Below are 24,695 nucleotides of genomic sequence, written 5' to 3' on the forward strand. Positions count from 1 at the left end.
CTCTATATCTAAGTTGAAGTAGGGATATAGAATGCAATGAGTGGATTGTATATGCATGGTCTCGCAGACGAAGACGAGAGACGAAAGAATCAGAAATCGAAGATCGGGAAAAAAAGACATTACGTAATGAGTCAAACCGCATCACTTTGGAAGGAGCGTAGGTTTTACCATTAAATGCGACGAATGCATGTCTGCTTATACTAGAATTATAAACTACTAAGCTCTGCATTGTACCAGCCCACTCAGATCCAAGCCGAAATGAAGTGTCTCTCGAAACGCGTTGAATCGTAATTATCGTTTTGTGACATGGGTGACTTGCACGCGCACGATATCACGGGGCAGGTGGCAAAAATCCGACTGCACATTTGCAGCCAATCATGGACTCGCCATATCATGACATGTATGTACTCGATAAAGCGGCCTCTGACAATCGCAAGCGATCGATTTTGTTACATTCCTTGAACAAAGACAAAAGCGTTCATATCGTACATTCCGGTTCTGCAAGAAATGAAAAGCAATACCAAAAACGCACACTCCGCTAGAACCACGTTTCGAGCAAATGAACAATATCAATGGTAAACCCTGATACGGTGAGAAGGGAAGAAATCTATGGTAAAGGAAACCCATACTAAATCATATATAACAATGACTAAGATAAAAGTTGAGATCGTTCATAAGATTAGGGAGTGAGATTATAAGAAGTACCTAAACAATGGGTTCTTAGGACCAGCTTTAAGCGCTTCGGTAGGAACATCTTTCGAAGTCCAATTAACACCTTGAGCCTTGTTTCTTCTTCTGTTCTCATAAGCCATATACAACCTGAAGGAAGTAGCTACGAGACAACCGGTTACGTTTATACAAGCGACGATAATCAGGGGGATCCTATACCCTGGTGACCATTTGTCGAGGAAGATGTTGGCTGATACGAATCCACCGGAATTGGCGAATGTGGCTATATATAAATCAAGTGGATAAACAAACATAGTCAGCGAAAATAACTTCGCCACTATATCATCCTTGTTCGCATCACGCAAAGTGACGAGCAAGCGAGAGTATCACTGTGTATGGCGAATTCACTCACATAAAAAAGCCACTTTAAACGCTCTTCCATCCTCACTGGCATCATTGGACTGATGCCACGAGTGGAAGATAACCGATGGGGTCTGAGCTCCACCAGTGATCAAAAACACGGCGAAATACCCCACAGCATGATTTGAGACGGGTGTAGCGGCGAGGATGACACATCCGATGAACACGAGCGTATAAGCTGAAACAAGGTGGGAACCTCTTTCTCTGAAATGATCGGACGATACTGCTGTAGCAAGCATCATAAAAGTTCCAAAGATGAAAGGAGCGACGGTGTAAAGGTTGGTTTTGACGACGGAGTATCCGAATCGACCGACGATTTGGGTAAGGAAACTACCAGCTACACTGGCAGCGGTTGAATAGAGAGCGGCGATAGTTGCGAAGACGTATAATCTCCAATCTTTAAGAGGAGCGAAGAAAGTTTTTCGATCGAATTTCCTCTCGGTAGTACCAGATGAATCTTTCAGGATACGTAATTTGGCGACTTCCTTTTCACGTTCACCGAGGAACGAAGCTCCGTCGATTGACCAAGGGAGCATGATTCCAGCGAGGATGGCGAATGCAACGGTGAATGCTCCTACGTTCAAAAACGATCATTAGCATTCTGTCGCTCTATGTCTGCGACAATGTGCTGTTTCAACTCACCTTCAATTAAGAAGAGGATTTGCCAACCGTGCAATTTAGAGTTCATTTGGAAGACGCCGTACGCGATAAGACTGGGAGTGAAAGTTTGCGAATATGGTCAGTTGGTATGACATCTAGGAATCATTGCTTGAAGATACAACTCACCCTGAGAAAGCACCAGACAGAGCATTACAAGAGTAGAACACCGCGACTCGCTTGGCAAGTTCTCCTCGGGTGTACCAACCGGTAAGATAGTAGATCAAGGTAGGAGCAAAACCAGCTCCGAAAACACCGAGAACTAAAGAGAAGATAAGACAAGCAAACAGAGGTTAGTACGATGTTATGGTCTACGTCGAATATCAAGACATTCAAGCTGTGAAGTTCGAGGCAGAGGGTGTATGGTGATACTCACGGAATCTAGTGACCAAAGTACCCGCAAAGTTCTTGACCGCAGCACTGATCAAAACCATCAGACCCCATGAGATCATATAACCAGGGATAGTCCATCTCGGACCGATCTTTCTTGATGAAATGACCATGGGAATCACACAAAGTACCCATGGGATATTGTTGATGGAGATCATTATACCGTATCCTTCGTTTGGAAAATGGAGATCCTTGGTCATTCCGTCGGATTTTGCATTGGAAAGGTTATTCTATGATTCGACCATCTCAGTCTTGATATTTCACGTCACGATAACTACGAGATGACTCACTCTATCAAGCGAGTTGAACAGATAACCAGCCCAGATAAAAGGCAAGATGTGTAAATCCAATTTCCTAACCAATTTTTTCTCCTCGTCTCGGGTGAAGTTGTATCCTGAGAAATCGACATCCTCAACTTTGGTTATATCCTTGAAAACATGTTGTTCAGGTTGATATTCCAAATCGTGATTGTTGGGTTGAGGTGAGATATCTTTCGATTCATCATCCGAGTCACTCGAGGTATGAGGGTGGTTGTAGTGGTAACTCATCTTGTATCATCTTAGTTGAAGAGGTCAGTGTATACGGTAGCAATGTACCAGTCTTTGATCTTGATCGTTCCGCGATGAGTCAATTGTCCAATGCATTCTCGAACCCCCGAACCGGCCTATATATATTATTTTTCGCTCTTCACTATCTTTCTCAAAATCAAAGATTATTTTCATCTCGTCCGTCGATCAAAGAATAGCATCCAAAAATTTGATAATCTAACAATCGGTACAGGATACTGTACAAGGAAAGGTGTGTATCTACGGTATTGAACTACTGAAGTTTGGTTTGATCACCTCATCACTCGTATGTTATCGGTTGACCGCGTCTTTTCATCTCATATCACGCCATTCCTCTTTCAACCTTTCCATTCAAACTTTGTTTCTCCTCGGTCTAGTCCGCTCGATATAATCGAATCTTCCTGATATATCGTCTTAACGCATGATTATCACCTCTTACCACCCCTTTCAATCTCGGTTAATTGTTTTGGGAAGATAGCATTCCGTGCTCTAGACTAATTTTACTACCATTTTGGTTATCTCCGGACGGGGAGCACCTCAGCTGAATCGGGATGAAACTGTATTGGCATTCCCCTCACCAACCTTTCCGGTGCCGCATAGTTTCGATTCATCCGAAAATACCTGATTTGGTCGGTACCTGGGAAAGAAGTTTTGAAGAGTCGCAGTGGCCTGAAGAGACGCAAGGACAATCGCAGCAGATCAAACCTTTTACTTCAAACCTCTGACATTGTGAGATCGTAGCAGACGCTAATGCATGTTGGGAGAGACCAAGCACACAGCACTGAGAGGGAGAGTGCACTTCATTGCCTTTCATAATGAAAATAAACACAGAAGGGGGAGGTTGGAAAGCTGGTAAACGCAAACCATGACAGCTTGGATCGAACTGTTCCTCAATGCAATACATCCAACCCCATTGGTCACCTATCACTATCACTTGAATAGTACACATCGGATAAATCGATTCGCTTTTGACTTGGACCGCATCACAGAATACCTAAGCTACCTCGACGAACAGTTGGAAAACCCGAAGACCAGGACCTAACCCATTCCCTAAATTGAGAACAGACATAGATCCATTCCTTACGTCACCTCCCAAAGTTATTTACCAAAAATTGAATGATCCCTTGATGATCTACTTTGACGTTATCAGTACGGATAGATCCGATGGGTATCCCGACAGATGGTATGACTATTTTGGTAACTGTCGAAGTAAGGTACGACATGGATATTTTGCCAAGCCAAGAGTCTGATTTTGTCCAAGTGTACCTCAGAGGTGGCATGGTGACAATCGAATCATTGAATGGGCAGGGGGGCAGAACAATCAGACCTCATCAATTGAATGTTCTTCCCCTCTTTGATCCTTTGATCTCGCCGTGTAGGCTTGGGAGATGGCCAAGGATACTGGTCTCCACTTGCGGTATACATTCCAGTTAAACGAACAAGGTCGAACAACACTGATGATCATGACAACCGCATACAATTCACATATGTTATGCATCCTGTGATCTTACTGTGATCTTACTGTGAGTCACATACCACTCCTAAACGCTCACACCACCCCAATAGTCTTCAAAAACCTCCCCACCTGCGCGCTCCTCCCTTTCACAGGAGCCTGTTTGACCCCGAACAATCTCACCGTCGTGTCCCTCCAGATCCCATCGGAAGTCAGACCAGCTACGTAAATATCCCCCCAGAGGAGGGAAGTCAACCATACGCAAGAGGCGGATGACCACTATGGATTGAAACGAAGTATGATCATATCAGCGTTTGTCTCCTGTTGACTGATGGAAGCAATTGTCTAAGAACACAAAGAATGCAAGGGTCAAGAAAATTATAACTTACCTGGAATCGTCTAGGTACGATAGGTGGTGAAGGGGGTAGCACCTCCGATAGAGATACACCCTTTAGTATGTTGAATACTTTGGATGAAGGTGCCCCAGTCAATTGTTGGTTCTCTTGGATCTTCGGTAAGAGCTCTGAAATAGCTACGAGCACTGGATCGAGGGGAAGACTAGAGGATGAAACACATTGAGTTAGCGCGAGTTGATGCTAGTGAGATATGGGTGTAGTCAAGTTTATTCGAATGCCGAAAGCATATTCGACATTGTAAGAGATGGATGTGTAAGGGAGGCAATGAATCACCCACCCTTTTTGCCAGCTCGATACCCATTCTTGAGTGGGTACATACCCATTAGGTCCCACACCAGCTTGAGCGACTCTCATCAGCTCTTCATCCGGTATCTCAGGTTGAGCATGTCCATTTGATCCATCAGTGGTCGATTGATCGTTATCTACAGCTCGCAGTTTCCCTCTCTGCTTCTCACTCAGACCGTTTTGCCCAGAGGGTGGTGGAGAAGGTAAGCCCGATGTCGGTGGAGGCGTGGTTTGGGCCAATGGATCAGATACGAGATCTGGTCCAGGAGTAGTCAATGGTTGTGTCAACGATCGTGTTTCCTCGGGAATAGTCGGAGGAGGAGAAAGGGCTCGTCGTTGTGATGATGGCGAAGATAGATATCGTTCGCCATTCTCGTTATCGTGATCACCTTCTGGATCTCGTCCGAGTAAAGCTGCTTTCTCAGCTAGCATGTCGGTTTCGGAAGGCGTTCGGTTCAATCCTCCTCTAGTATTTGCGTTTCTTTCTGCAGCTGAAAGACAAAGGCGAGTGTGTGTCAGTGGGGATCGTGATTTTAGAAGGATACCGAGTCTGATATCGCACTCACCAGCTGCTCGCAACGCTTTACGTCTCTGTATATCCCTCAGACCAGATACCAGGGTGAAGGTGGCGAGAGTCTGGAAATCTTGATGAGATCGTAAGATTGCATATACGAGATTAGGGTTTTCTGGAGTAAAGGGAACAAGTCAGCTAAAAGCATGTCAATTTCTGCGAACTACACGCCGAGCTCACCATTAAGTTGGAAGTATAAGATCGAGTTGAAAGTCTCAAGACTGATAGTATTGATAGATCAGCTAAAGCTTTGATCCCGGTGAATTTGAACACACAGAAATATAGCTTACAGGTAATAGACCAATCGTGGATGACCCTCATCGGCCAACAGGAAATTCGGTGCCGAGAAAGCTTTGAAGAGCTGTAACAACCTCGTCGAAGCTTGTACACCGATATTGACAAGGTAAGGAGCGATGTTGGATATGCTAATGGTCAAAGCTGGGAACAGAGGGTTGAGTCCAGGAGTAGTTGCGATAGAGTATATCGACTGGAAATTGGATCGCAAATTGGTCAACAAATAGAGTTTCGCAGACGGAGGTACTTACAACGATTAAGAAATCGGCCGCTGTACCTGCTACTGCCCATTTGGATGGTATGGCCATTCTTATAGTCTGATTGAGCGAGACGGCAAATGCTTTATCGGCAGAAAGAGTTTGCAGGAGGTATGAGAGTAGTCGAAGGAGACCGTGATGAGCTAATGCAGCGGAAAGAGGTAAATCAGTTTGAACGGTCTGAACTTTGTGAGCAGAACGGCAGGTTGTCTACTGACCTGGATCATCCTTTAGATCTAGACTTGTGACCAATATATAGCATACCACGTCCAGTGCTTTTCCAGAGTCGAGAAGATATTGACGGAATCGCTAATACACGGTCTCATTGTCAGCTGAATATCTGTGAAACATTGTGAAGAGAGCAGCTCACTTTGTTCAAGTCTACCAAACGCCAGAGCAGTATATCTGGCATATCATGACAGATCAGTGGACATTCACATCTCCTTACTCATGATCCAACTCACATGTTTCCAAGATATACGGTATAGGTCGTTTACTTCCAGGTAAATATCCATTAGTCACCGCATTGTGTTCCTGCAGAATACCGATAATACCATCCAGAAGGAAAGAGAAGTCTTCTTTACGGTGCTACTCACAGTCCATCAGCTCGAATCAATGTCCAATTCAGATGGAACTCAAAGTAGAAGAGGGAATCAACCCACAAGTTTCGATATGAAATACCTAAACGCATTCTCCTCTTTACCTTCACCCATGACCGATCCAGTGGATGTCTGATTCTCTACGCGATGGTCCAGAGCGACGAGTAAGACCATCAAAGAAGCTCTGACTAAAGTTCTTCTTTCTTCTGCTGCCTTGGAGATCAGGTGATTATACGGTATCTGACCACTTATACCGAATGATGCTTTGAGAGGTGTGAGTGAGGTGTTCAGGAATGAACATAGCAATGACAAGACAAGCCGTCGTTCCAAAGAATGAGTGAGGATTTCCAAAGGTAAGTTTGGGGTGGTGAATAACGCGTGGGGTGGGGTGTAGATCGTTGTTGAGAGAAGGATTAGGAGGAAACCTATCGTGGATCGTTGTTAGGTATATACCAACACGACCAAACAGTTTGAATGGGATGAGCTTACGAAGGACTTCAGTCTTGTTCCTGTCCAATTCGGCTGTACTTCCTACATTGACCGTGCTTCCCACTCCTTTCTCCCAGATCACATACTATAACAGAAGTGAGCAGCACTGTCAACGGGACATCTCCAACACGCGTGCATGATTCGGAGATCAAAAAGTCACTCACGTTAATCTTTTCAGTAACATTAGGACCTCTCACACTATCAGGCACAGTGAAACCGGCGCAGAAGAGTAAATCAATCGTGCAGCTGAATAATCTCTCTATCAAACAAGGCATATATTCTTTCTCTTTCTCTGCTTCTTCTTGTGCTTCACCCGTCTCCGACTGTGTGAGAGGATCATCCGTAATACCTTCTTCTTTCTTCGTTGTGGAAGTTGAATGGGCCGGAGCAGGATGTCCAACAGTAGCCTTGAATGCCCTTACACCTTCATCTTCATCATCTTCATTTTCTTCACCTTCTGAATCGGAATCTTCAATTTTGAATTGATCATTCTCTTCTTCATTCGGTTTGATCGACCCATCTTCTTCTCGATCTTGATGTTCCTCAATCAATGATCTACTGTATAACCACTTCTTTGCGAAACTCTGTTCATCCACTTCGTTCTGAGGGATGATACCGTGATCAACCTTTTCTTTCAGGTCTGCTTCATATTCGTATATCACCACTAATAGTCTTCCTAACACCCTCAAGCAATTCAATGCTTCTTTCGATAGATCCTGCTGTGGAGAGGGAGAATGGGGGAAATCAGGTGAGGGAAGGAGAATGAATAGGTGATGGGAAAGAGTGAGTATCAGGGTGGAGAGGTTGGTAGGTTGGTTGGTAAGTGTTTGACGAACTGAAGTGGATCAATCATCCAATATCAGACGATCAATCCCGGTTCTAGGAGTCAAGTGAAAGTGAAACGTACCGTCTTGAACCGATATCAACGAATAGACATCCGCCGAAGAGTTGAACAAGCTATAATACTGAGACCAATAAAGTACATCTGATGATGGTATGACCTCGTCGCTGTGCAGCCTCTTGATACCTCCAGGTGACGATTTGAATTTCAGCTGTGCATCCTCCTGGGTGGATAGGAAAGGGAGACCTATCGCTTGAGGGAGTGATTTGAAAGTGGGTAGATTCTTGAACATCTCTTCTCTGGTCTTTGGACTTTCTCTACCACTGATCTATGAGATTGGTGAGAGTATCGAAGTAGCAGATGAGATCACATCTTACAAAGGAGCTGAGTTCAGCTCTTTTCGTATTGCATGTTGTCGTCACGTACGAGTATCGTCTATTGTGCTGCGGTCACTACAAGCTTGATCCTAATGACGACTAGCGGGACCAAACTGGCATTAGGATTGGGTTGTAATGGAATCAATGGAATTGCTTGGCGTGTGGACTGGTCTGGTGGAGGTGGTCCATGCGAACAACAATCTACTCTACTCATCCGTTACTTCTTCGTTCTCTTTCCTCTTCCTCTTCTTATCAACTATCAGAACCCTAAATCGTACATACCAGCATCTCAGATCCAATCAAGATGTCCGACACAGACGAGCAGCAGTTATGGGATATATCCCAACCTCTGCCAACTGTCACGATCGATGATGAAGAGCAACAGCATAGATTCTGGACTGGAAGAGGACCGGATGATTCCTTCGTTCAGGGAAGCAGTGAGCAACAATCTACATTCGAACGTGAGTATCACCAAGATATCATCAGTGTGCTCTGCACCTTTTTCCCTCTCTCTCCTACCCAGCAGTCAGATTCTCATATCCCCTACCACACCCTACACACGTCTTGTTCCCCTCATTACGTCCTCTTCGCCCCTCTCTTCACCTTCCTCTATCCGTCCACCCCTGATGTTTATCTTCCCTGCTGACTCAGTCTTTCAGTCGACTCTCCCACTCCAGTACGCACAATTCCTCGAATGCTTCCTACCGGCAGGACCAGTCCATATTTCCAGCAAATCGGTCAATCGAGTGGTAACATCCACCACACAGATACCATCCCGGCCAATCCACCCTCCGTTGCCACCCAAAGTCAACATCGTCCTAGTACGTCTCATCATCATGAAGCCGCTATCTCCAGTACCTCTATGAATGAACCTACCCCACAGTATAGTCAGTACAGCTCCCCTTCCCTTGGTTTGAACCAGCTGATTATGGTTCCAATTGCAGCGCCACCGCCAATTGAGTCCATTGGCGACGAGGAACCTGTAGCTACGGCGGAGGTAATCAAACAGCGCCAAGCAAATCAGAAGACAGGTATTGAGGATGTTCCCATTTCGAGACTTATCAGTAAATAGTATAACCATATTGAAATACGTTTTTCGCTCGCAAAACAGCTAATGTATCCTTTCTCAGATGATCAGCAAAGACAATGTTTCAAGTTCAAGTTTTTCAACAAGGTTCAAAGTGCTGTCTTCGACGATGTGAGTGACCTTGCTTCGATGAAATCCCTCTACATTCAATTGAACTGACATATTGGACAGGCATACAAAGAAAGCGAAAACCTCGTCGTCTCGGCTCCGACGGGTTCAGGCAAGACTACTATATTCGAACTCGCTTTCTTACAAACCCAAACGGTCATCGCGACCAAACATGGAACACCTCTATCAATATACATCGCTCCTACCAAGGTGAGTCGAACAATCCTTCAGCGATGACGCTTTTTATGATCCACTGACATATCATCTACCATCGAAGGCTTTGTGTAGCGAAAGACAAAAGGATTGGCAAGCGAGGATGCATACCTTACTTAACATTGAATGTGAGCTCTATACATCTGCATGCTTGAATGAAGTGAAGCAGAGATTGATACTTGTAATAGGTACACAAATCACCGGTGATACCGGGGATTTCGACACGGCTTGTCGACTTATCAGGAAATCGGACTTAGTCGTCTTTACCGTATGTTGGGCTTCCTGTCGATCGATATAAGCATAGTGAACTGATTTGACGACTGCAGCCCGAGAAGCTGGATTCGATCACAAGGCACGAGAGATGGGCAAAGCAGGATTTCTATAACAGACTCAAGTTGATCATGATTGACGAAGTGAGTCATGACTATGGACTACTATTTTCACTCAACAAATGTCTGAAAAGCTCATTCTGTTTGAAATAGGTACATATCCTTCGTGAAGATAGAGGTGCAACTTTAGAAGTTATAATCGCGAGGATAAGGCAGAATACCGCCGCGGTAAGAATAGTCGCTTTGAGCGCGACCATCCCGAATATCGATGATATAGCAAGGTGGATCGGTCAGCGAGAACCCGATAATCCGTATGAGCTCTCGTCTGGGGTTTACCGAGGGGAAGAAGATGAAGAACATATTCTAGAGAAGAAGGTTATCCGGATGCCTAAAGCCAAAGTATACCAAGTAAGTAAATTAATGATAGTTCACGGTTGTTGTATGCTGACTTGCACCCCCTTCATTCTAGTTTGGGGAAGAATATCGACCGGTCCAATTAATGAGGAAAGTATATGGGATCGAATGCAGCTCCGAATGGGTCCTGGACACAAAGCTAGATGCAGCGTTGTTCCCAATACTCACTAAACACGCGCAAGGCAAGCCGGTTCTGGTGTTTTGTGCCACTCGAAAAGGTCCGTCTATCTCGCTTCCAGTCTATATTTTAATTCTCGACTGACAGATACATGTAGCGTGTCAGAAAACGGCCGAACTCATCTTCAACTTGTATCAAGAATCACAGGCGAAAAGTTTAGTTCTTCCTTGGCAGCCTCCTAACCTCATTGGGTAGGTCATCGATTAAAACGGACTCAAAAGGGTCTCATCCGGAAATTTGTTTTGCAGCCCGAACAAGATAGCATTATCAGATTCGAAGCTCAGCAACTACGCTAGCTGTGGGATAGCTGTTCATCATGCTGGTCTTACTTATCCCGATCGAAGAACGATTGAAGATGCATTTATCAATGGAAACCTTCATATGATTGTGTCAACCTCAGTAAGTCAAAGTTCTTGCAAGGATCGACATGACTAGTCATTCCAGACCTTGATTCTCTTGCAGACGCTTGCAGTAGGAGTCAACCTTCCTGCTCATACCGTCATCATCAGAGGAACTACTGCATGGCATGGAGCTGTGACCGGGTTCAAGGAGTACTCGGATATCGACATTCAGGCGAGTCTAGATATGTCCTTTGGTCCTAACAATGATATTGACGTCCGTCATCAGCAAATGATGGGTCGAGCTGGTCGACCTCAATTCGATAAATCAGGTACAGTAGTCGTGATTTGTGAACAATCGAAGGTCAAGAAGGTGAGCCTTAATGATTGGATAGATGCCACACTAATCTATCGATATAGTATGAATCCATGCTGTATTCCTCAACATTACTTGAGAGCACCCTGTGAGTGACTGGAACGGGTGATGAGGTGGCCAGAAACTAATTTATATATCTCAGACATCTCAACCTCAAAGAGCGTGAGTCTCGAATAGCCGGAGCACAGTACATACTAAAGCTTTATTTCTTTCCAGATCTCAACAGCGAAATTGCTCTGGGCACTATCGATAGCCTTGCTACCGCTCAAGCTTGGTTGAAAAAGTACCTTGCCATATATCTTGCAAGTAGAGCTGATGAAATCCACTAGGTCCTTCTTATACATTCGACTCCAACAGAATCCGAGCTACTATTCTGCTACATTGGAAAACGAAATGGCGAAATCTGAAGATGACACCTGGGACGAATACGCTACCCATTATCTTCAAGTAAATGACCTCCTACGCTGATCTATGTTCGACGTGGTCTATTGTAATTCTCTAATACTACTTGCATTCTTTTAGGAAGCAATATCGAGGCTTGTACACGCTGGTTTTGTCGAACAAACTGCCAAAGCAGACCCAGGAGAGTTCAGATTGCAGTCTAGTCCTTCAGGTCAGATAATGAGACGGTCAATGATCTGTAAGCTTGACAAGATCCAGTTGTCGTGATACTAGATAGCTAATTATCCTACTCGATGTGTAGCATATGGCACAGCAAGTGTACTGTCCAGTTCACTGATTAGATCATCAACTGACCACAAATCCGTCACAGATGCTCGAAATTATGAGTATCGAGGAAGATGCGACACTCCGAGATCTGCTCGAAATCGTAGCCCGTGCGCAAGAGTAAGTGGAGTCTTACAAGATTGTGTATACTCTTCCATGCTCATCAATAGGATGTTCGTCGCCGCAGATTCCAAGATCTGCGGATTCGACCGGGAGATGCGAAACTTTTGAACCAACTTCGTGTTCATAGCGACACTAGGTTTCAAATTCATAGAAACGTCAAGGACTACTCGTGAGTGCAATGAAGATAACAATGTATGAGAGAGTAAATGCACGCGCTGACCTATTTTATCTGACAGAGACAAGGTATTCCTGCTTATGCAAGCTCAATTCGGCAATATTGCCTTGGATATGGAGAAGAAAACAGAGGCTACTTCACCCTTACAAACTCAGATGTTGATCTTCACTCACGCCCAGAGGATCGCTGCAGGTACGTATGATCTTATGTCATCTGTGCTTTGATCATTTAACAGCAAGATTTTCCCCGGTTAGCGATCATTCAAATTGCCTTTCAACGTGGTTACGGAGGACCGCTTCGAGCGGCGATCGAACTGTATCGTACGATTGCAGCCAAAGCATGGGAAGATACAGCTGTCGTGTTTCGCCAAATCGATCAGATTGGTGAGCTTTGTCATCCCGTCATACTGGAAACTGGCTAACGGTCATCGTGAAGGGCCGATCTCGATAAGAATACTCGAGCACGAGAATATACGCAGTTCGTTACCGTCTCTGTGATAGTATACATCCTGCTAAATGCCGGATCTCAATTCAGCTTTCGAACAATTTTTAGCTGCCGATCAATCTTGGCTTCAAGCGAAATTGAATAAATTGTACAAGCCCGTGAGAGAGATGAAGGAGAAGGTGAAATCAATGCCTCGTTTCCACTTAACTATCGAGTGAGTCGAGTTCGTCTTCGTACACTAGCTGACGCTCCAATGTGCATGCAGGTTCGGAGAAATTCAAAGTGGCAAGCCCCCTACACTGATGCTCAAGGTCGACATCCAACCATTGACCGAGAATATGGCGGAAGGGAACCAACGTAAACATGGGCGGAAATCTAATTCCGGCAATTGGAATTTCTCACTGCTCTTTCTCAGGGATGATGATTCCTATGTCATGTACAGAAAAAGGTCGTGAGTTGACGATACTGTGCAAAAACTTTGGCTCAACGCCTTAGGCTGATACTCGTCACAGCTTGAAACAGCTTATCGCCTCGAAAGACAAGAGTGTTGAAGTGGGGGTTCCGCTCGATAGGAGATGCGAGAAAGTCATTTGTCACTATGGAGGTACGTGATCTAAGCTTGTGGAAATTTGAGCACTAAGACTTACCTTTCTATGCACAGTCGACGAAGTGGCTGGATGTTCCGGAACTGTCGAATACATTACCAATCTTACCGATGATGATTATCCTAAGAGTGTCACTGGTACGTCAAGGCTTCAATGAGACCAATTAAACTGTATTTCATACTGAATTCCCTTCCTTGTCGTTGTAGATCCTCCTGCGGGAACAAACAAAGATGTCGAACTGGTTACGAAACGATCTACAAGTGAGATAGGTGTTCGCAGCAATCGCATCGGAAATTGCACCAACTGACAACTCCGGTATTCAGCTACCCTCTTGCCTACGACTGAAGATGCACCTGAAAAGGAGGAAATCATACTCGACGGTCCAACTGCAAAATCCAAATCATTCAAAGGCAAAAACACCAAACATGGTCGAACCACGGAAAGCCCAGCTCCCAAAGTGAAAAAAGCTGATCCTCATCGACATAGAGAGGATCTTCCTGACGAAGCTTATGAGATGATCATCGAGGATGTGTCATCTGATAACGATGATATCAAGCCAGCTGAAATCAAGCATTCTCCACCTCCAAGCGATCCGACTCTCGACTGGGATGTGAATGATATGTTTGCAGATGTCAACTTTGTTTCCGACTCTTCTTCGGCACCTCAATCGGTCTACTCAACAGAAGATGTTAAGGGTGGAAAGGTTATGAACATAGGTTATGAAATTCTCGATCATCCACCTAATCTTGAGAATACCAATTACGACAATGATCACCTTGGTAGGGAATCGAGCTTCGAGTATCCACTTGGCGATTATCATACGATGGATCAAACCGAGCAAAATGGTCATAAGAGAGTTATGGAGGACTACCCAACCGAAGATACCTTCGATCCCACTGATATACTCCCGCCTCTTGCGAAAAGACCGAAAACAGTCACGTTCAGTGGGACTGACGATTATCGCGTATACCAACCTGCTGACCCGGCTGGACAAGAGTATCCAGGTAGGTTTGGTGTACTTACTTGTTACTACTAATTATCCTCTCTCACTGAATTACTAATCTTTCTACTAATCTGCCTATTATTGACCGATCACGCTGATGACATTGTCAGCAGACGCGGGAGACCATCAAGGTGGAGATACTTGGCCTGAAAGTCGATTTGAAGAAGGGGCAGATGAAGAGTACGACGAGCTCATGTGATGTGTACAAGATAATGTTGTTCGTGCTGTGTAAGACGGAGACTGTACTGTACGATAAGACAGGATGATGTGAGTTGTACATAAACCTTAATTATGTTAGACTATATATTATGCTATGACTGTATACTATTATATATGATGTTCATGAACACACTGTGGAAGCATCAGATCACTCATGGCTGCATCAAATATCCTCCAACGTGACAGCAATGCTCGAATGTTACCGAAGCACAAATATAGATATGCTATGATAGACAATTTGCAGTTCATCTCTTGCCACTACTATCACGCAGGACGGCGGTGATCTCCGCTTCTCCGTTGATCCGAATTTTCAGAAAACCCAAAGCCATCCATCATCGACAAGCACCTTTTCCATAATAGTTTATCTGTTCATCACATTCGAGCAGTACTGTATATTCACTCCCCTCCAACCAGTTAAACGAAAGAGATACGACGACAGAATGGACTTCTCACAATTCAACGGTGCCGAACAAGCTCATATGACAAAGGTCATTGAGAAGAAGCAGGTAAGTGATGGGTTTTGTCGTTTGATCCGATCGCAATTGAATATAGAGTATCATCGACTTGGAAGGATGTATATCATCAATACCTATGACAGTATGGTAAGAAGGGTTAAGAGATAGAGAATTTGCGGAAGGAAATACTGCACTACCTTGAAAGATAATCATCCTCCCTCTTCATCGCAAATATGACTGGCATCTTTCCTCATTTCCTCCGTCGGGTCAACTTGGCGTTAAAAACCAATTATGGAAGCTGACCCTTGGGTTCATTCTGATATAGATGCAAGATTTCATGAAACTCTATTCGGGATTGGTAGAAAAGTGCTTTAACGCTTGTGCTCAGGATTTCACCTCGAAAGCATTGACTACGAACGAGGTGAGTTGGAGTTGAATTTGGTTGCGATTATGACCATCTGGATGAGGATGATGGTCTTATCTGCAAATGGGAGTTGAACTGGGATATCGGAGTGACATGAAATCAAATAAAGGAATGTAAGGAGAGGACGAGAAATAGGAGGAGGGAGATATTCCATCCATTCATTCATTCCATTTATCTACTCACGGATTCGCTGACATTAATTTGTTTTCTTTCGGAATGCCTACAGTCAACATGCGTTCAAAATTGTACAGATAAATTCTTGAAACATTCCGAACGGGTTGGTGCAAGGTTTGCTGAACATAATGCTGGTGAGTGTGTTTAGTGTCCATATCCATATCCATATCCATCTCCATCTCCATATTCTCCTTTGACATGGACATTGTGACTACTACCTGAAGTTGACTCATTGGTGGGAAAATCAAGACTTGAATATATGCTGATCAGATTGCTTTTTCCTTGTTTTAGAACAAATGCAAGGTAAATAAGTATAATCGCAACCTGCCTATATCAAAAAGAAATACAATCATATCGTACATATCATTCTATATGTGAAGAAAACAATGTATCAATCACTCTTCTCTTCGCTCATTATCGCATGTCACATCCCGTCTTTCTATATAGTCGAGCGGTAAGAACATACTGGACTGATGCGACACTTGGCTATTGACTTGATCTGATTCTTCGTCTTGAATGTGCTTCACTCTATCCATTTCAATCTGATAGAACGTCATTCGTTAAAAGGGATGCCTGTCTGTCCAAGTTGATCGTGTGACTCGATCCCCATTTGAGCCTGCAAATTGATGTGGTGCAATCTCGATATTTACAAATATGCATCATTGTGTCCTTGGCCTTGTATCTCCATTGGAGTCTCGTCATTGCACATTCATATTCACGTTCCATCGTGTTCTGGTCAATGAGATGTTGTGATCGGATTGATCGTCTTCTTATCCTCTCATTTGTCGCTCTTCATCTTCATTTCAACTGAACAAAGATATACACACAACCTTCACAAGTGGTATTCCAATCACCTTTTTAATCTATTCATTGGTTATCCACTACTCACTACATATTCTAATGCCCAACTAAATACATATCATCTCAAAACACCCACAATGTCACTCCCTCACCAGACCAACCCTCGTATCTCCTCTCCTCGGGGAGACGAAGATCCAACCGAACTCTCACTGATGCTGTCCGGTCAGCCGTATCATTCTTGGAACCCCTACATAGATAGGATAAGGGATGCTCAAGCCAGGAAGGTATGGGATATCAACCAGGTCGTGGATATGATGGGGAGGATGCAGAAGATGAGGGAGTTTATATATATGGGTAAAGAAGTGTGGATCGTTCAAGGGTTTTTCTGTGAATATGTGAGTGACTTGCTCCTCATACTCCACGATGGTGTAACTACTATAAACGAACGATACCGTATTGATTGTTCAATCTCGAATAGGGATTCAACATAACTATAGGAGACGAAGTGTTCATAGGTGCCAATTGCACTTTACTTGATGTTTGTCCAAGTGAGTCTATTCAATATATATATATATACGTATCACTCAATATAACTTGTCTCCGTGAAGTGCTGCACTGACCATCATCATCATTGTATTCGTCCACTGGGTACACAGTCACGATCGGCTCAAGAACGATGCTAGGGCCCAACGTCCAGATCCTCACCCCTTCCCATCCTATAAGTCCCGAAGAGCGAAGCGGCTTGAAAGGTAGGGAATGGGCCAAACCCGTTAAAGTGGGAAATGACTGTTGGATAGGTGCAGGAGTTACCATCTGTCCAGGTGTGACTGTGGGTGATGGATCAACTATCGGTGCTGCATCTGTAGTCACAAGGGATGTACCTCCAAGATCGGTGGTGGTTGGCAATCCCGGAAGGGTGATCAAGAGGATATTAGAGGATGGGACAGTTGAGAATGTATGAGTAATGGTTGCATGACAACATATCATTGTAATAAGCTGTGGGAGATGTTACATGCACATCTTCGTTGTCCGTTCCGTTGTTGATCCTCTCCTTTCTTCTTTCTTGCAAATCCTGCTGAGTGTGAGTACAGTAGCAGAGATGCATGCCTGTAGCGTGTGGACAGAGTAGCAATGATGTGTCGCTGTAGGTCGGAGTAGGAGTAGGTAATATGATAGGGTAAGAATAGACCCCACTACCCTGGATGGAATGAGTGGAATGACGCAGTACCAGAGTATCCACTTTTACATCTTACCATTTATTTCCCACATATCACATTCCTCATCCTCATCTCATCTCTTGTTACCACTTATCACAATCAAACCTCGTGAACAGATTGGACATATCAAAAACTATCATCATGTCGCAAAACGTGAGTCAGCCCATCCATCCATCCATCCGTTCATCCTGTGGTTCATTGAGGACACTACAGCTAACACTCCACGACCAAGTAGAAAGTTCAAGATTGGGATTTCGAGAAATTCCCCATCGATCTCAAGAAGTACAAACCTTTCCCTCTTGATCCTACCAAGGATAAGAAACTCACGCAAGAACAGAAAGATGGTTTGGTACGTATACTTCGTGTAACTTACTATCCGGGTGTCATCGTATATTGACATGATGGATGATGGGATGGATTGATTATAGATCGCCAACATCTCTTTGCTGAGGGACGTCGTAGTCTTCTTCACTGCTACTGGTGCTGCCAGAGGACTTGCTGGACACACCGGGTGAGTGACCCCTTCTATCAACTGATCGACCCCCCCATTGTTTCTGTGTCATATTCGAATTACCATCCTTGCCGTTAGAGATACCGCAATACTGATACACTTTCTCCCGCAGTGGTGCATTCGACACTATTCCGGAAGTCGTCATCCTCCTCTCCTTCTTACTTGGAGACACCGACAAATCCAAATACGTCGACATCCTCTTCGACGAGGCAGGTCACAGAGTAGCCACTCAATACCTTCTCTCGGTATTGGATGGTCAACTTCCTGTCGAGCAATTATTGCACTACAGAGAAGCTTACTCTCACTTACCTGGTCATCCCGAATTGGGTTTCACACCTGGTGTGAAGTTCTCCTCAGGTAGATTGGGTCACATGTGGCCTTTGGTCAATGGTGTTGCCCTTGCTGAAAAGGACAAGACGGTGTTCATGCTCGGTTCAGATGGTTCTCAACAGGAAGGTGATGATGCCGAAGCTGCTAGATTGGCTGTCGCTCAGAACTTGAATGTCAAGTTATTCATTGATGATAACGATGTTACCATTGCGTGAGTCTATCGTTGATCCTCACTGTATCCGATTTTCTATCACTTCTCGCTGACGTGTGATGTGAGGCATCAGTGGTCACCCATCAGAATACCTCAAGGGATACACCGTTGCTAAGACTCTTGAAGGCCACGGACTCAAGGTGGTCGAAGCTAATGGTGAAGATCTCGATTCGCTCTACCCAGCCATCGTCGAGATTCTCAACTACAACGGTCCAGCTGCCGTGGTAGTCCACCGACCTATGGCTCCTAAGATTAAGGGTATCGAAGGTAGTTCTCACGCTCACGATGCTATCAAAGTGTGAGTTGATCGTCGACCCTCATTGATAAGCTCTTGTAATGCCATATATACATGTGCCATATCCTCTCTTTCTCTATAACTCGCCGATAACATGAGAGATCACACTGCTAACTGGTCATGGACTTTTCCACAGTGAACCAGCGATTGAATACCTCGACCCTCGACACCCCAAATGTGCCAACATCCTCCGAGCTATTCAACCCTCCACTTACTCCGACATCTTATTGGGAAGTACCAAGGAGAAGGGCGCTTGTCGAGTCGAATTCGGTGAAGCCGTTTCAAGAGTTTTGGACAAGACCTCAAAAGACGAGAACAAGTCGAAAGTTTTGGTGGTCGATTCTGATCTGGAGGGATCGACTGGGTTGAATGTTATCCATAAGAAACACCCCGAGTGAGTGGGATCTGTTTCTTGACTGAAGAACCTATAGCATCTCGTTTGAGGGACGGTTGGGCATTGAAGGAGAAAATGAAATATCTATCATTACCTTCACTCAACAACCTCAGAAGAGGACTCTGTATCACCCAAAGGAGGCAAAAGTGATTCAAAACGTTTGCTGACACTTCTCTTCCCCACAGGGTATTCCTCTCATCCGGTATCATGGAACGAGGAAACTTCTCCGCCGCTGCTGGATGGGGAGCTTTCAAGGCCGATCGATACGGTGTTTTCAGGTGGGCCCTAGTTCTTGTATCACTTTTCAAACGTCGTTATGTTCGATCGGCTGACAGTTTCCATTGATGCTGTAGTACCTTCTCTGCCTTCTCCGAAATGATCATCTCCGAACTCACCATGGCTCGATTGAACTTTGCCAACGTCTTGACTCATTTCTCACACTCTGGTGTTGATGAGATGGCCGACAACACCTGCCATTTCGGTATCAACAACTTCTTCTTAGACAACGGTCTTGAAGATGCTTATGAGACTAGATTATACTTCCCTGCCGATTGTGTGAGTTGCTTATTCATCTGACCAACAATATTTACAGCTAAGTATGGATGATTTACCTTCCGTATTGAAATGGTAGTCTCAAATGGATACGTGAGTATCGTCTTACATATCCACCTCTCTCATCATCTACTGAACCTCATATACTTGTTCACTGACCAAGCCATTTTGTTTATTTCAGTATCATCGACAAGGTGTTCTACGAGAAAGGACTCCGATTCGTATTCTCAACTCGATCCAAGGTACCTTGGATCCTCAAAGAAGACGGCTCGAGATTCTTCGAAGATTCTTCATACAAATTCGTACCAGGTAAAGATGAGATCATCCGAAAGGGAACCAAGGGATACGTCGTTTCCTACGGTGATATCTTGCACCGAGCTTTGGACGCCGTCGACCGATTGAGAAAGGAAGGTTTGGACATTGGCTTGATCAACAAATCGACCTTGAACGTAGTCGATGAAGATGTCATCAAAGAAATCGGAAAGACCGAATTTGTATTGGTCGCTGAGAGTTTGAACCAGAAGACTGGACTGGGAAGTAAGGTGGGTCGAACATTTCGCTCCTCCCTCTCAATGGAATCACATTGCTGATCTTGAATGAATACAGCTCGGTACTTGGTTACTCGAAAGAGATCTTCGACCAAGATACGGTTACATGTGAGTCACTCATCTTACCTACAACATTTGATGGATGCTGATAACATTCACTTGCACACAGGGGAACCAACAAAGAAGGATGTGGTGGTTTGGGTGAACAAATCGGTCATCAAGGTTTGGACTCTGCTTCGATCGCTTTGAAGATTAAGCAATTGATCAAATAGACGATTGATATGAGACATCAAGTCGTAGCTGGCTGGTCGTCCCTTACTTTGATGCGATTGAATGGATGGATATTATTTTAGCTGGATGACATGAGAAAAGGGATAAGAAGAAATTGAAATACAACTCAACTCTATTTAGTATATATACTGTGATGTGAGATGGATTCATTTGAAGATTGCTCTTTTGTGACGACCACCCTCCTCGTCAAACAGACCAGATCAGTGTAGTGTGGTATGCCCTATTTCCAGCTGATATAGAAATTCGAACTCGAAGAAAGAAGAATAAACTGTGAATCCCTCTATGCTGTATAATTGATACATATTACGTTGTACAACATTATAGCCAATTTCCCTTTCCCGATATCTACAAATAAGTAATAGTCGTACCCAATTTCCACACCCCTCCAAATTTATTTATCCACCAATTCAGATAATGCATGACCCAACCCCACCAACCTCTCTGACGTATTCTCGCTAATCTCAATCTGGTTCTGACATCTACTAAACCATTCTGCGTCGTGGGCGACAGGCTTGAATTCATGTTGCGTCGTTGATTACGACGACGAAGACGGATGATGAGGGTTAAAATGATAATTAGAGGAATAGGTATCGAAAGGAAGTAAGAGAGGTTGTTCCCTAGAAGGGAATCGAGTCTTTGGGATATCGAGGAAGGGAAGATTGATAAGATGAGTTGGTGAATTCTCGAGTTAATAGCAGTATCTCTTTCTTCTGATAATTTGGATCTCGAAGTTGATGATTCACTTGCAGGGTTATTTTTGAGTTTAGATGATTTCGATCCGGATCCAGGTCCAGATGAAGTGACCTTATCCTTATCCATTCCTGTCACGTCCTCTAATTCCTTCGCTTCAATTTTACCTTTCCCTTTATCCCTACTCAAAATAGGAATATTCTGACTTTGTAAACCTAGTTGTTGAACATGATTGGGTCTAGCTGTACGTTCACTGGAACTGGACGAGGTGGTACTGCTACTTCCTGATCTTGACCTTGAGGATGAGGAGGATGGTAAGACGAGGGATGAAGATGGTGAAGGGGTAGGTATCTGATTTTGGGGAGTAGTTTGCACTGTTCGAAGATGTTTATATAAAGCCTAGTACCATGCAAGCAATCAGCAAAAGCCGCTCTTCTTTCTTTTCTTCCATCCCTGGTCCAACTACTGAAGTGTTAACATGATGGTAATAGCTCACCTCTTTTCTCTTTGATCCCAATATATTCTCACCATCCAAGAACCCTCTCGCCATTTCAAATTCACCTTCTCTGCTTAACACTTCACCTACAAACAACTCAACCACTTTCATGTACCCTTCTCTGGCACCTTCCACCCTCTTCGTTTTCTTGACATCTTTTACCCTGTTACCTATCTGAGGAGAGATGGCAGCGATAAATTGATCGGGTAAAGCTGTGAGCCAATCTTCTGATAGTCGATGTGCGAAATCCAATGATGGAGGTGAAGGTCGTAATTTGAGTGAAGCGAGGAGTAAAGTCGAAATGATTTGAGGTGGTAAGATATCAACCGATAAATGTTCTTTACACAACTGTAGTAGGTGATCCAATAGCTTGTCTGGGGTAGTAGGTGGGAGGAGATTGGTGATTTCTTTAGGCAAAGTAGTAGTCTTAGTAGGTGGATCGGTGTATAAGGAAGTGGGGGAGGATATTGATAATTTCAACGTTTTGATCATCCATTCATCCACATCCACTTGTTCTACCTCTTCTCCATCAACCACCCCATCCAAATCTAGGTCATACCACGCAGTTGACTTTGCCTTTCCCCTTGCATTGTTCTGGTTTTGCTGATCATCCAACAGTGATAATAATCGAGATAGAACAGCTTGAGTTTTTACGTGGTCGCGCCGGACAAAGGATTGGACGGCTGTGTTGTACAATACCTCAATTTGAGATATAGGAGTGGAAGGGTCGGGTCGAGTCGTTCCATTCGATCCTGTCGATCCTGTCAATCCTGTCGATGACGTTGATACTACTCTTTCTTTCGGTCTAGGGTGCATGTTCACTGTTTTTGTGTCTGAGCGTATGAGATGAATGGATATTAGTATGCATAGGAGGAAGAAAAGAGGGAGAGAAAAGGGAGGGAGAGATAGAAAAGAGAGAGAGCGAGAGGAAAAGATGAAGAGATGACGACGGAATCAAATTGAATGATGAACTTGATAAAAACAAATCTAATCTCTTGATCATGTTCTCTCAACTTTCTTCTTCTTCGCATCAGACATCAACCGATCCTACCTCTAGACAAGAGTGGACATGCCTCCTCGTACACCAACGGGGTCATCAGGCAGTATCCCCTCTCAAACACCGACAGGTCCAACGCTTAAGAATCTTTTAAAATCAGCAGAAGTCTTGTTGAAACCACCCACACCATTATCATCTAACCCTACCGAGTTGATCCAGCGATTGAAAGCATGCTCCAAATCATTGCCTAAGGAATGGAGGAAATCGACTCCGGAATGGTGTCCAGAGGATGAACAGGAACGATCGACCGATCAGGATCAGACGGACGAAGAGCTGAAGAAGAGAAGAAGGGATGAATTGGTGTTTGTGGTCGGGAAAAGATGTTTTGCAATTATCAAATCGATCCAATCTATATTGGAGAGAGAATTCTGGCCAAAAGAGTTGAGAGAGGCTGAAGGATCAGGTGGTCTGAACGAGGGAGATTGTACGTACAAAAATCCTCAATCATCTCGTCGTCGAAGGAAGAATAAATCCAAATACAAAAACAAATCCAAAAACAAGAGAAGAGGAAGTATCTCAACTTCCATACCTTCCTCTTCACCCTCAATGATTGAACATCCTTCATTTCCACATCCTCAATATCACCATAGAAGACGCAGCTCATATTAATCTGTTGAATCCCTCTTTCCTATACCTAAGTTATTCAAATCAGGAAGAAGAGCGAGTACTGATTTGAAATATTTCAATTCCCCCAAATCAGTTCTACTTGGTACAGCAGATTTACGATTAATACGGTTGATGTTATCCCACACGACTTTCTCGTACTTGTTACCACTCGCATCTCATTATGCCGACTCTTTACCTACCATCTTGTCCAAAACTGCCGAATCACTATCTCAAGCTTTGGAATCGTTATTGAGATTATTGAAGACGAGCGTCCCACCTACACCAGATGCGGGACCAAGTTCAAGAACACCCACTCCACCTACGACCATCACACAGACATTACTCTCTTCCCATCTCATACCGATCTTCTTGTCGACGTTGATCATAGCTTATACACCATCCATACCATCTGAGACGCATGCGAATCTACGATCGGAGTTCATTAAAGCCCTGATGTCATTGTCGCCAGGTCATGCCATATCGACACTAGTCAATGTGCTGAAGTTGCTGGTGCAGGAAAGTAAAGAAGGCGTAAAGCCCAACGGATGGGTTAGGGTATGGCCAAAGTACCCAAAAGAAATCATAAATGGGTTGTTGACCGCTCAAGTGAGGAGACCAGGTGGAGTAAGAGGGTTGATGGAAAATGTTTTAGGGGAGACGGCCAAGACAGATGATGTTACTTGTAAGTTCGAAAGACCTTCTTCACCTAACAACTCAAATGCTTAGAACCGCTGTATAGCAATCGAAGGTCAAAGACTCGATCATATATTCAATGTTCTCATCAGAACACCTCGTCAAGTCACTCCTGATGTAGGTCAAAAATCGCCTCATCGACTTTATTATTAACATCGCTGACGGAAGCTGCAGATATACTACCCTGGCTGCTATCCGAGCTATTCGCCATGATCCCCTTGACAAGCCATTCGCATCTCCCAGTGGCATACGTCAATACCGCATGTTACTGTATCCAGCGATTATGGGCATCTGATCGACCTTTGATCGGAGACTGGTTGAAAAACAA

General features: G+C 44.2%; 8 protein-coding genes across 8 annotated transcripts; 5 read left to right on the forward strand and 3 right to left on the reverse strand.

Annotated features, from left to right (window-relative positions):
* Positions 1-692: 692 nt before the first annotated feature.
* I203_104427 (uncharacterized protein) lies at positions 693-2,684 on the reverse strand (the record flags this gene model as incomplete). Its single annotated transcript, XM_019143981.1, has 6 exons — positions 693-952; positions 1,082-1,663; positions 1,732-1,802; positions 1,876-2,008; positions 2,123-2,366; positions 2,427-2,684. 6 exons carry the CDS (start codon positions 2,682-2,684, stop codon positions 693-695), a joined length of 1,548 nt encoding a protein of 515 aa, XP_019007030.1.
* A 1,567-nt stretch (positions 2,685-4,251) lies between these two features.
* Positions 4,252-8,199, reverse strand: I203_104428 (uncharacterized protein; the record flags this gene model as incomplete). Its single annotated transcript, XM_019143980.1, has 14 exons — positions 4,252-4,434; positions 4,545-4,713; positions 4,849-5,347; positions 5,423-5,542; positions 5,608-5,648; positions 5,718-5,914; positions 5,973-6,121; positions 6,197-6,287; positions 6,349-6,383; positions 6,443-6,566; positions 6,641-7,002; positions 7,067-7,151; positions 7,231-7,901; positions 7,974-8,199. 14 exons carry the CDS (start codon positions 8,197-8,199, stop codon positions 4,252-4,254), a joined length of 2,952 nt encoding a protein of 983 aa, XP_019007029.1.
* A 389-nt stretch (positions 8,200-8,588) lies between these two features.
* I203_104429 (uncharacterized protein) lies at positions 8,589-14,602 on the forward strand (the record flags this gene model as incomplete). The annotated part of the gene is made up of 32 exons (XM_065517527.1): positions 8,589-8,745; positions 8,944-9,171; positions 9,229-9,348; positions 9,415-9,482; positions 9,543-9,689; positions 9,757-9,820; positions 9,881-9,960; positions 10,019-10,105; positions 10,175-10,429; positions 10,491-10,653; positions 10,711-10,804; positions 10,862-11,012; positions 11,076-11,186; positions 11,241-11,324; positions 11,372-11,415; positions 11,470-11,489; positions 11,544-11,610; positions 11,657-11,774; positions 11,850-11,967; positions 12,031-12,047; positions 12,100-12,173; positions 12,241-12,345; positions 12,413-12,543; positions 12,606-12,734; positions 12,787-12,828; positions 12,886-13,009; positions 13,061-13,246; positions 13,308-13,399; positions 13,457-13,537; positions 13,607-13,660; positions 13,724-14,404; positions 14,517-14,602. 32 exons carry the CDS (start codon positions 8,589-8,591, stop codon positions 14,600-14,602), a joined length of 3,978 nt encoding a protein of 1,325 aa, XP_065374345.1.
* A 460-nt stretch (positions 14,603-15,062) lies between these two features.
* I203_104430 (mitochondrial import inner membrane translocase subunit TIM9) lies at positions 15,063-15,823 on the forward strand (the record flags this gene model as incomplete). Its single annotated transcript, XM_019143978.2, has 3 exons — positions 15,063-15,128; positions 15,403-15,498; positions 15,728-15,823. The coding sequence occupies 3 exons, from the start codon at positions 15,063-15,065 to the stop codon at positions 15,821-15,823; spliced, it is 258 nt and encodes an 85-aa protein (XP_019007027.2).
* Positions 15,824-16,613: 790 nt separating this feature from the next.
* On the forward strand, positions 16,614-17,437 carry I203_104431 (uncharacterized protein; the record flags this gene model as incomplete). Its single annotated transcript, XM_019143977.1, has 3 exons — positions 16,614-16,871; positions 16,955-17,024; positions 17,133-17,437. 3 exons carry the CDS (start codon positions 16,614-16,616, stop codon positions 17,435-17,437), a joined length of 633 nt encoding a protein of 210 aa, XP_019007026.1.
* Positions 17,438-17,834: 397 nt separating this feature from the next.
* I203_104432 (uncharacterized protein) lies at positions 17,835-20,806 on the forward strand (the record flags this gene model as incomplete). The annotated part of the gene is made up of 12 exons (XM_019143976.1): positions 17,835-17,846; positions 17,929-18,042; positions 18,122-18,204; positions 18,317-18,745; positions 18,819-19,043; positions 19,177-19,434; positions 19,620-19,712; positions 19,788-19,989; positions 20,066-20,079; positions 20,168-20,528; positions 20,593-20,642; positions 20,704-20,806. 12 exons carry the CDS (start codon positions 17,835-17,837, stop codon positions 20,804-20,806), a joined length of 1,944 nt encoding a protein of 647 aa, XP_019007025.1.
* A 364-nt stretch (positions 20,807-21,170) lies between these two features.
* Positions 21,171-22,827, reverse strand: I203_104433 (uncharacterized protein; the record flags this gene model as incomplete). The annotated part of the gene is made up of 2 exons (XM_019143975.1): positions 21,171-21,914; positions 22,012-22,827. 2 exons carry the CDS (start codon positions 22,825-22,827, stop codon positions 21,171-21,173), a joined length of 1,560 nt encoding a protein of 519 aa, XP_019007024.1.
* Positions 22,828-23,080: 253 nt separating this feature from the next.
* I203_104434 (uncharacterized protein) lies at positions 23,081-24,580 on the forward strand (the record flags this gene model as incomplete). The annotated part of the gene is made up of 4 exons (XM_065517528.1): positions 23,081-23,492; positions 23,769-24,356; positions 24,414-24,484; positions 24,542-24,580. 4 exons carry the CDS (start codon positions 23,081-23,083, stop codon positions 24,578-24,580), a joined length of 1,110 nt encoding a protein of 369 aa, XP_065374346.1.
* Positions 24,581-24,695: the final 115 nt, after the last annotated feature.

Source organism: Kwoniella mangroviensis, assembly GCF_000507465.2.
Source record: "Kwoniella mangroviensis CBS 8507 chromosome 1 map unlocalized Ctg01, whole genome shotgun sequence".
In the NCBI taxonomy this organism is placed as follows: Eukaryota; Fungi; Basidiomycota; class Tremellomycetes; order Tremellales; family Cryptococcaceae; genus Kwoniella; species Kwoniella mangrovensis.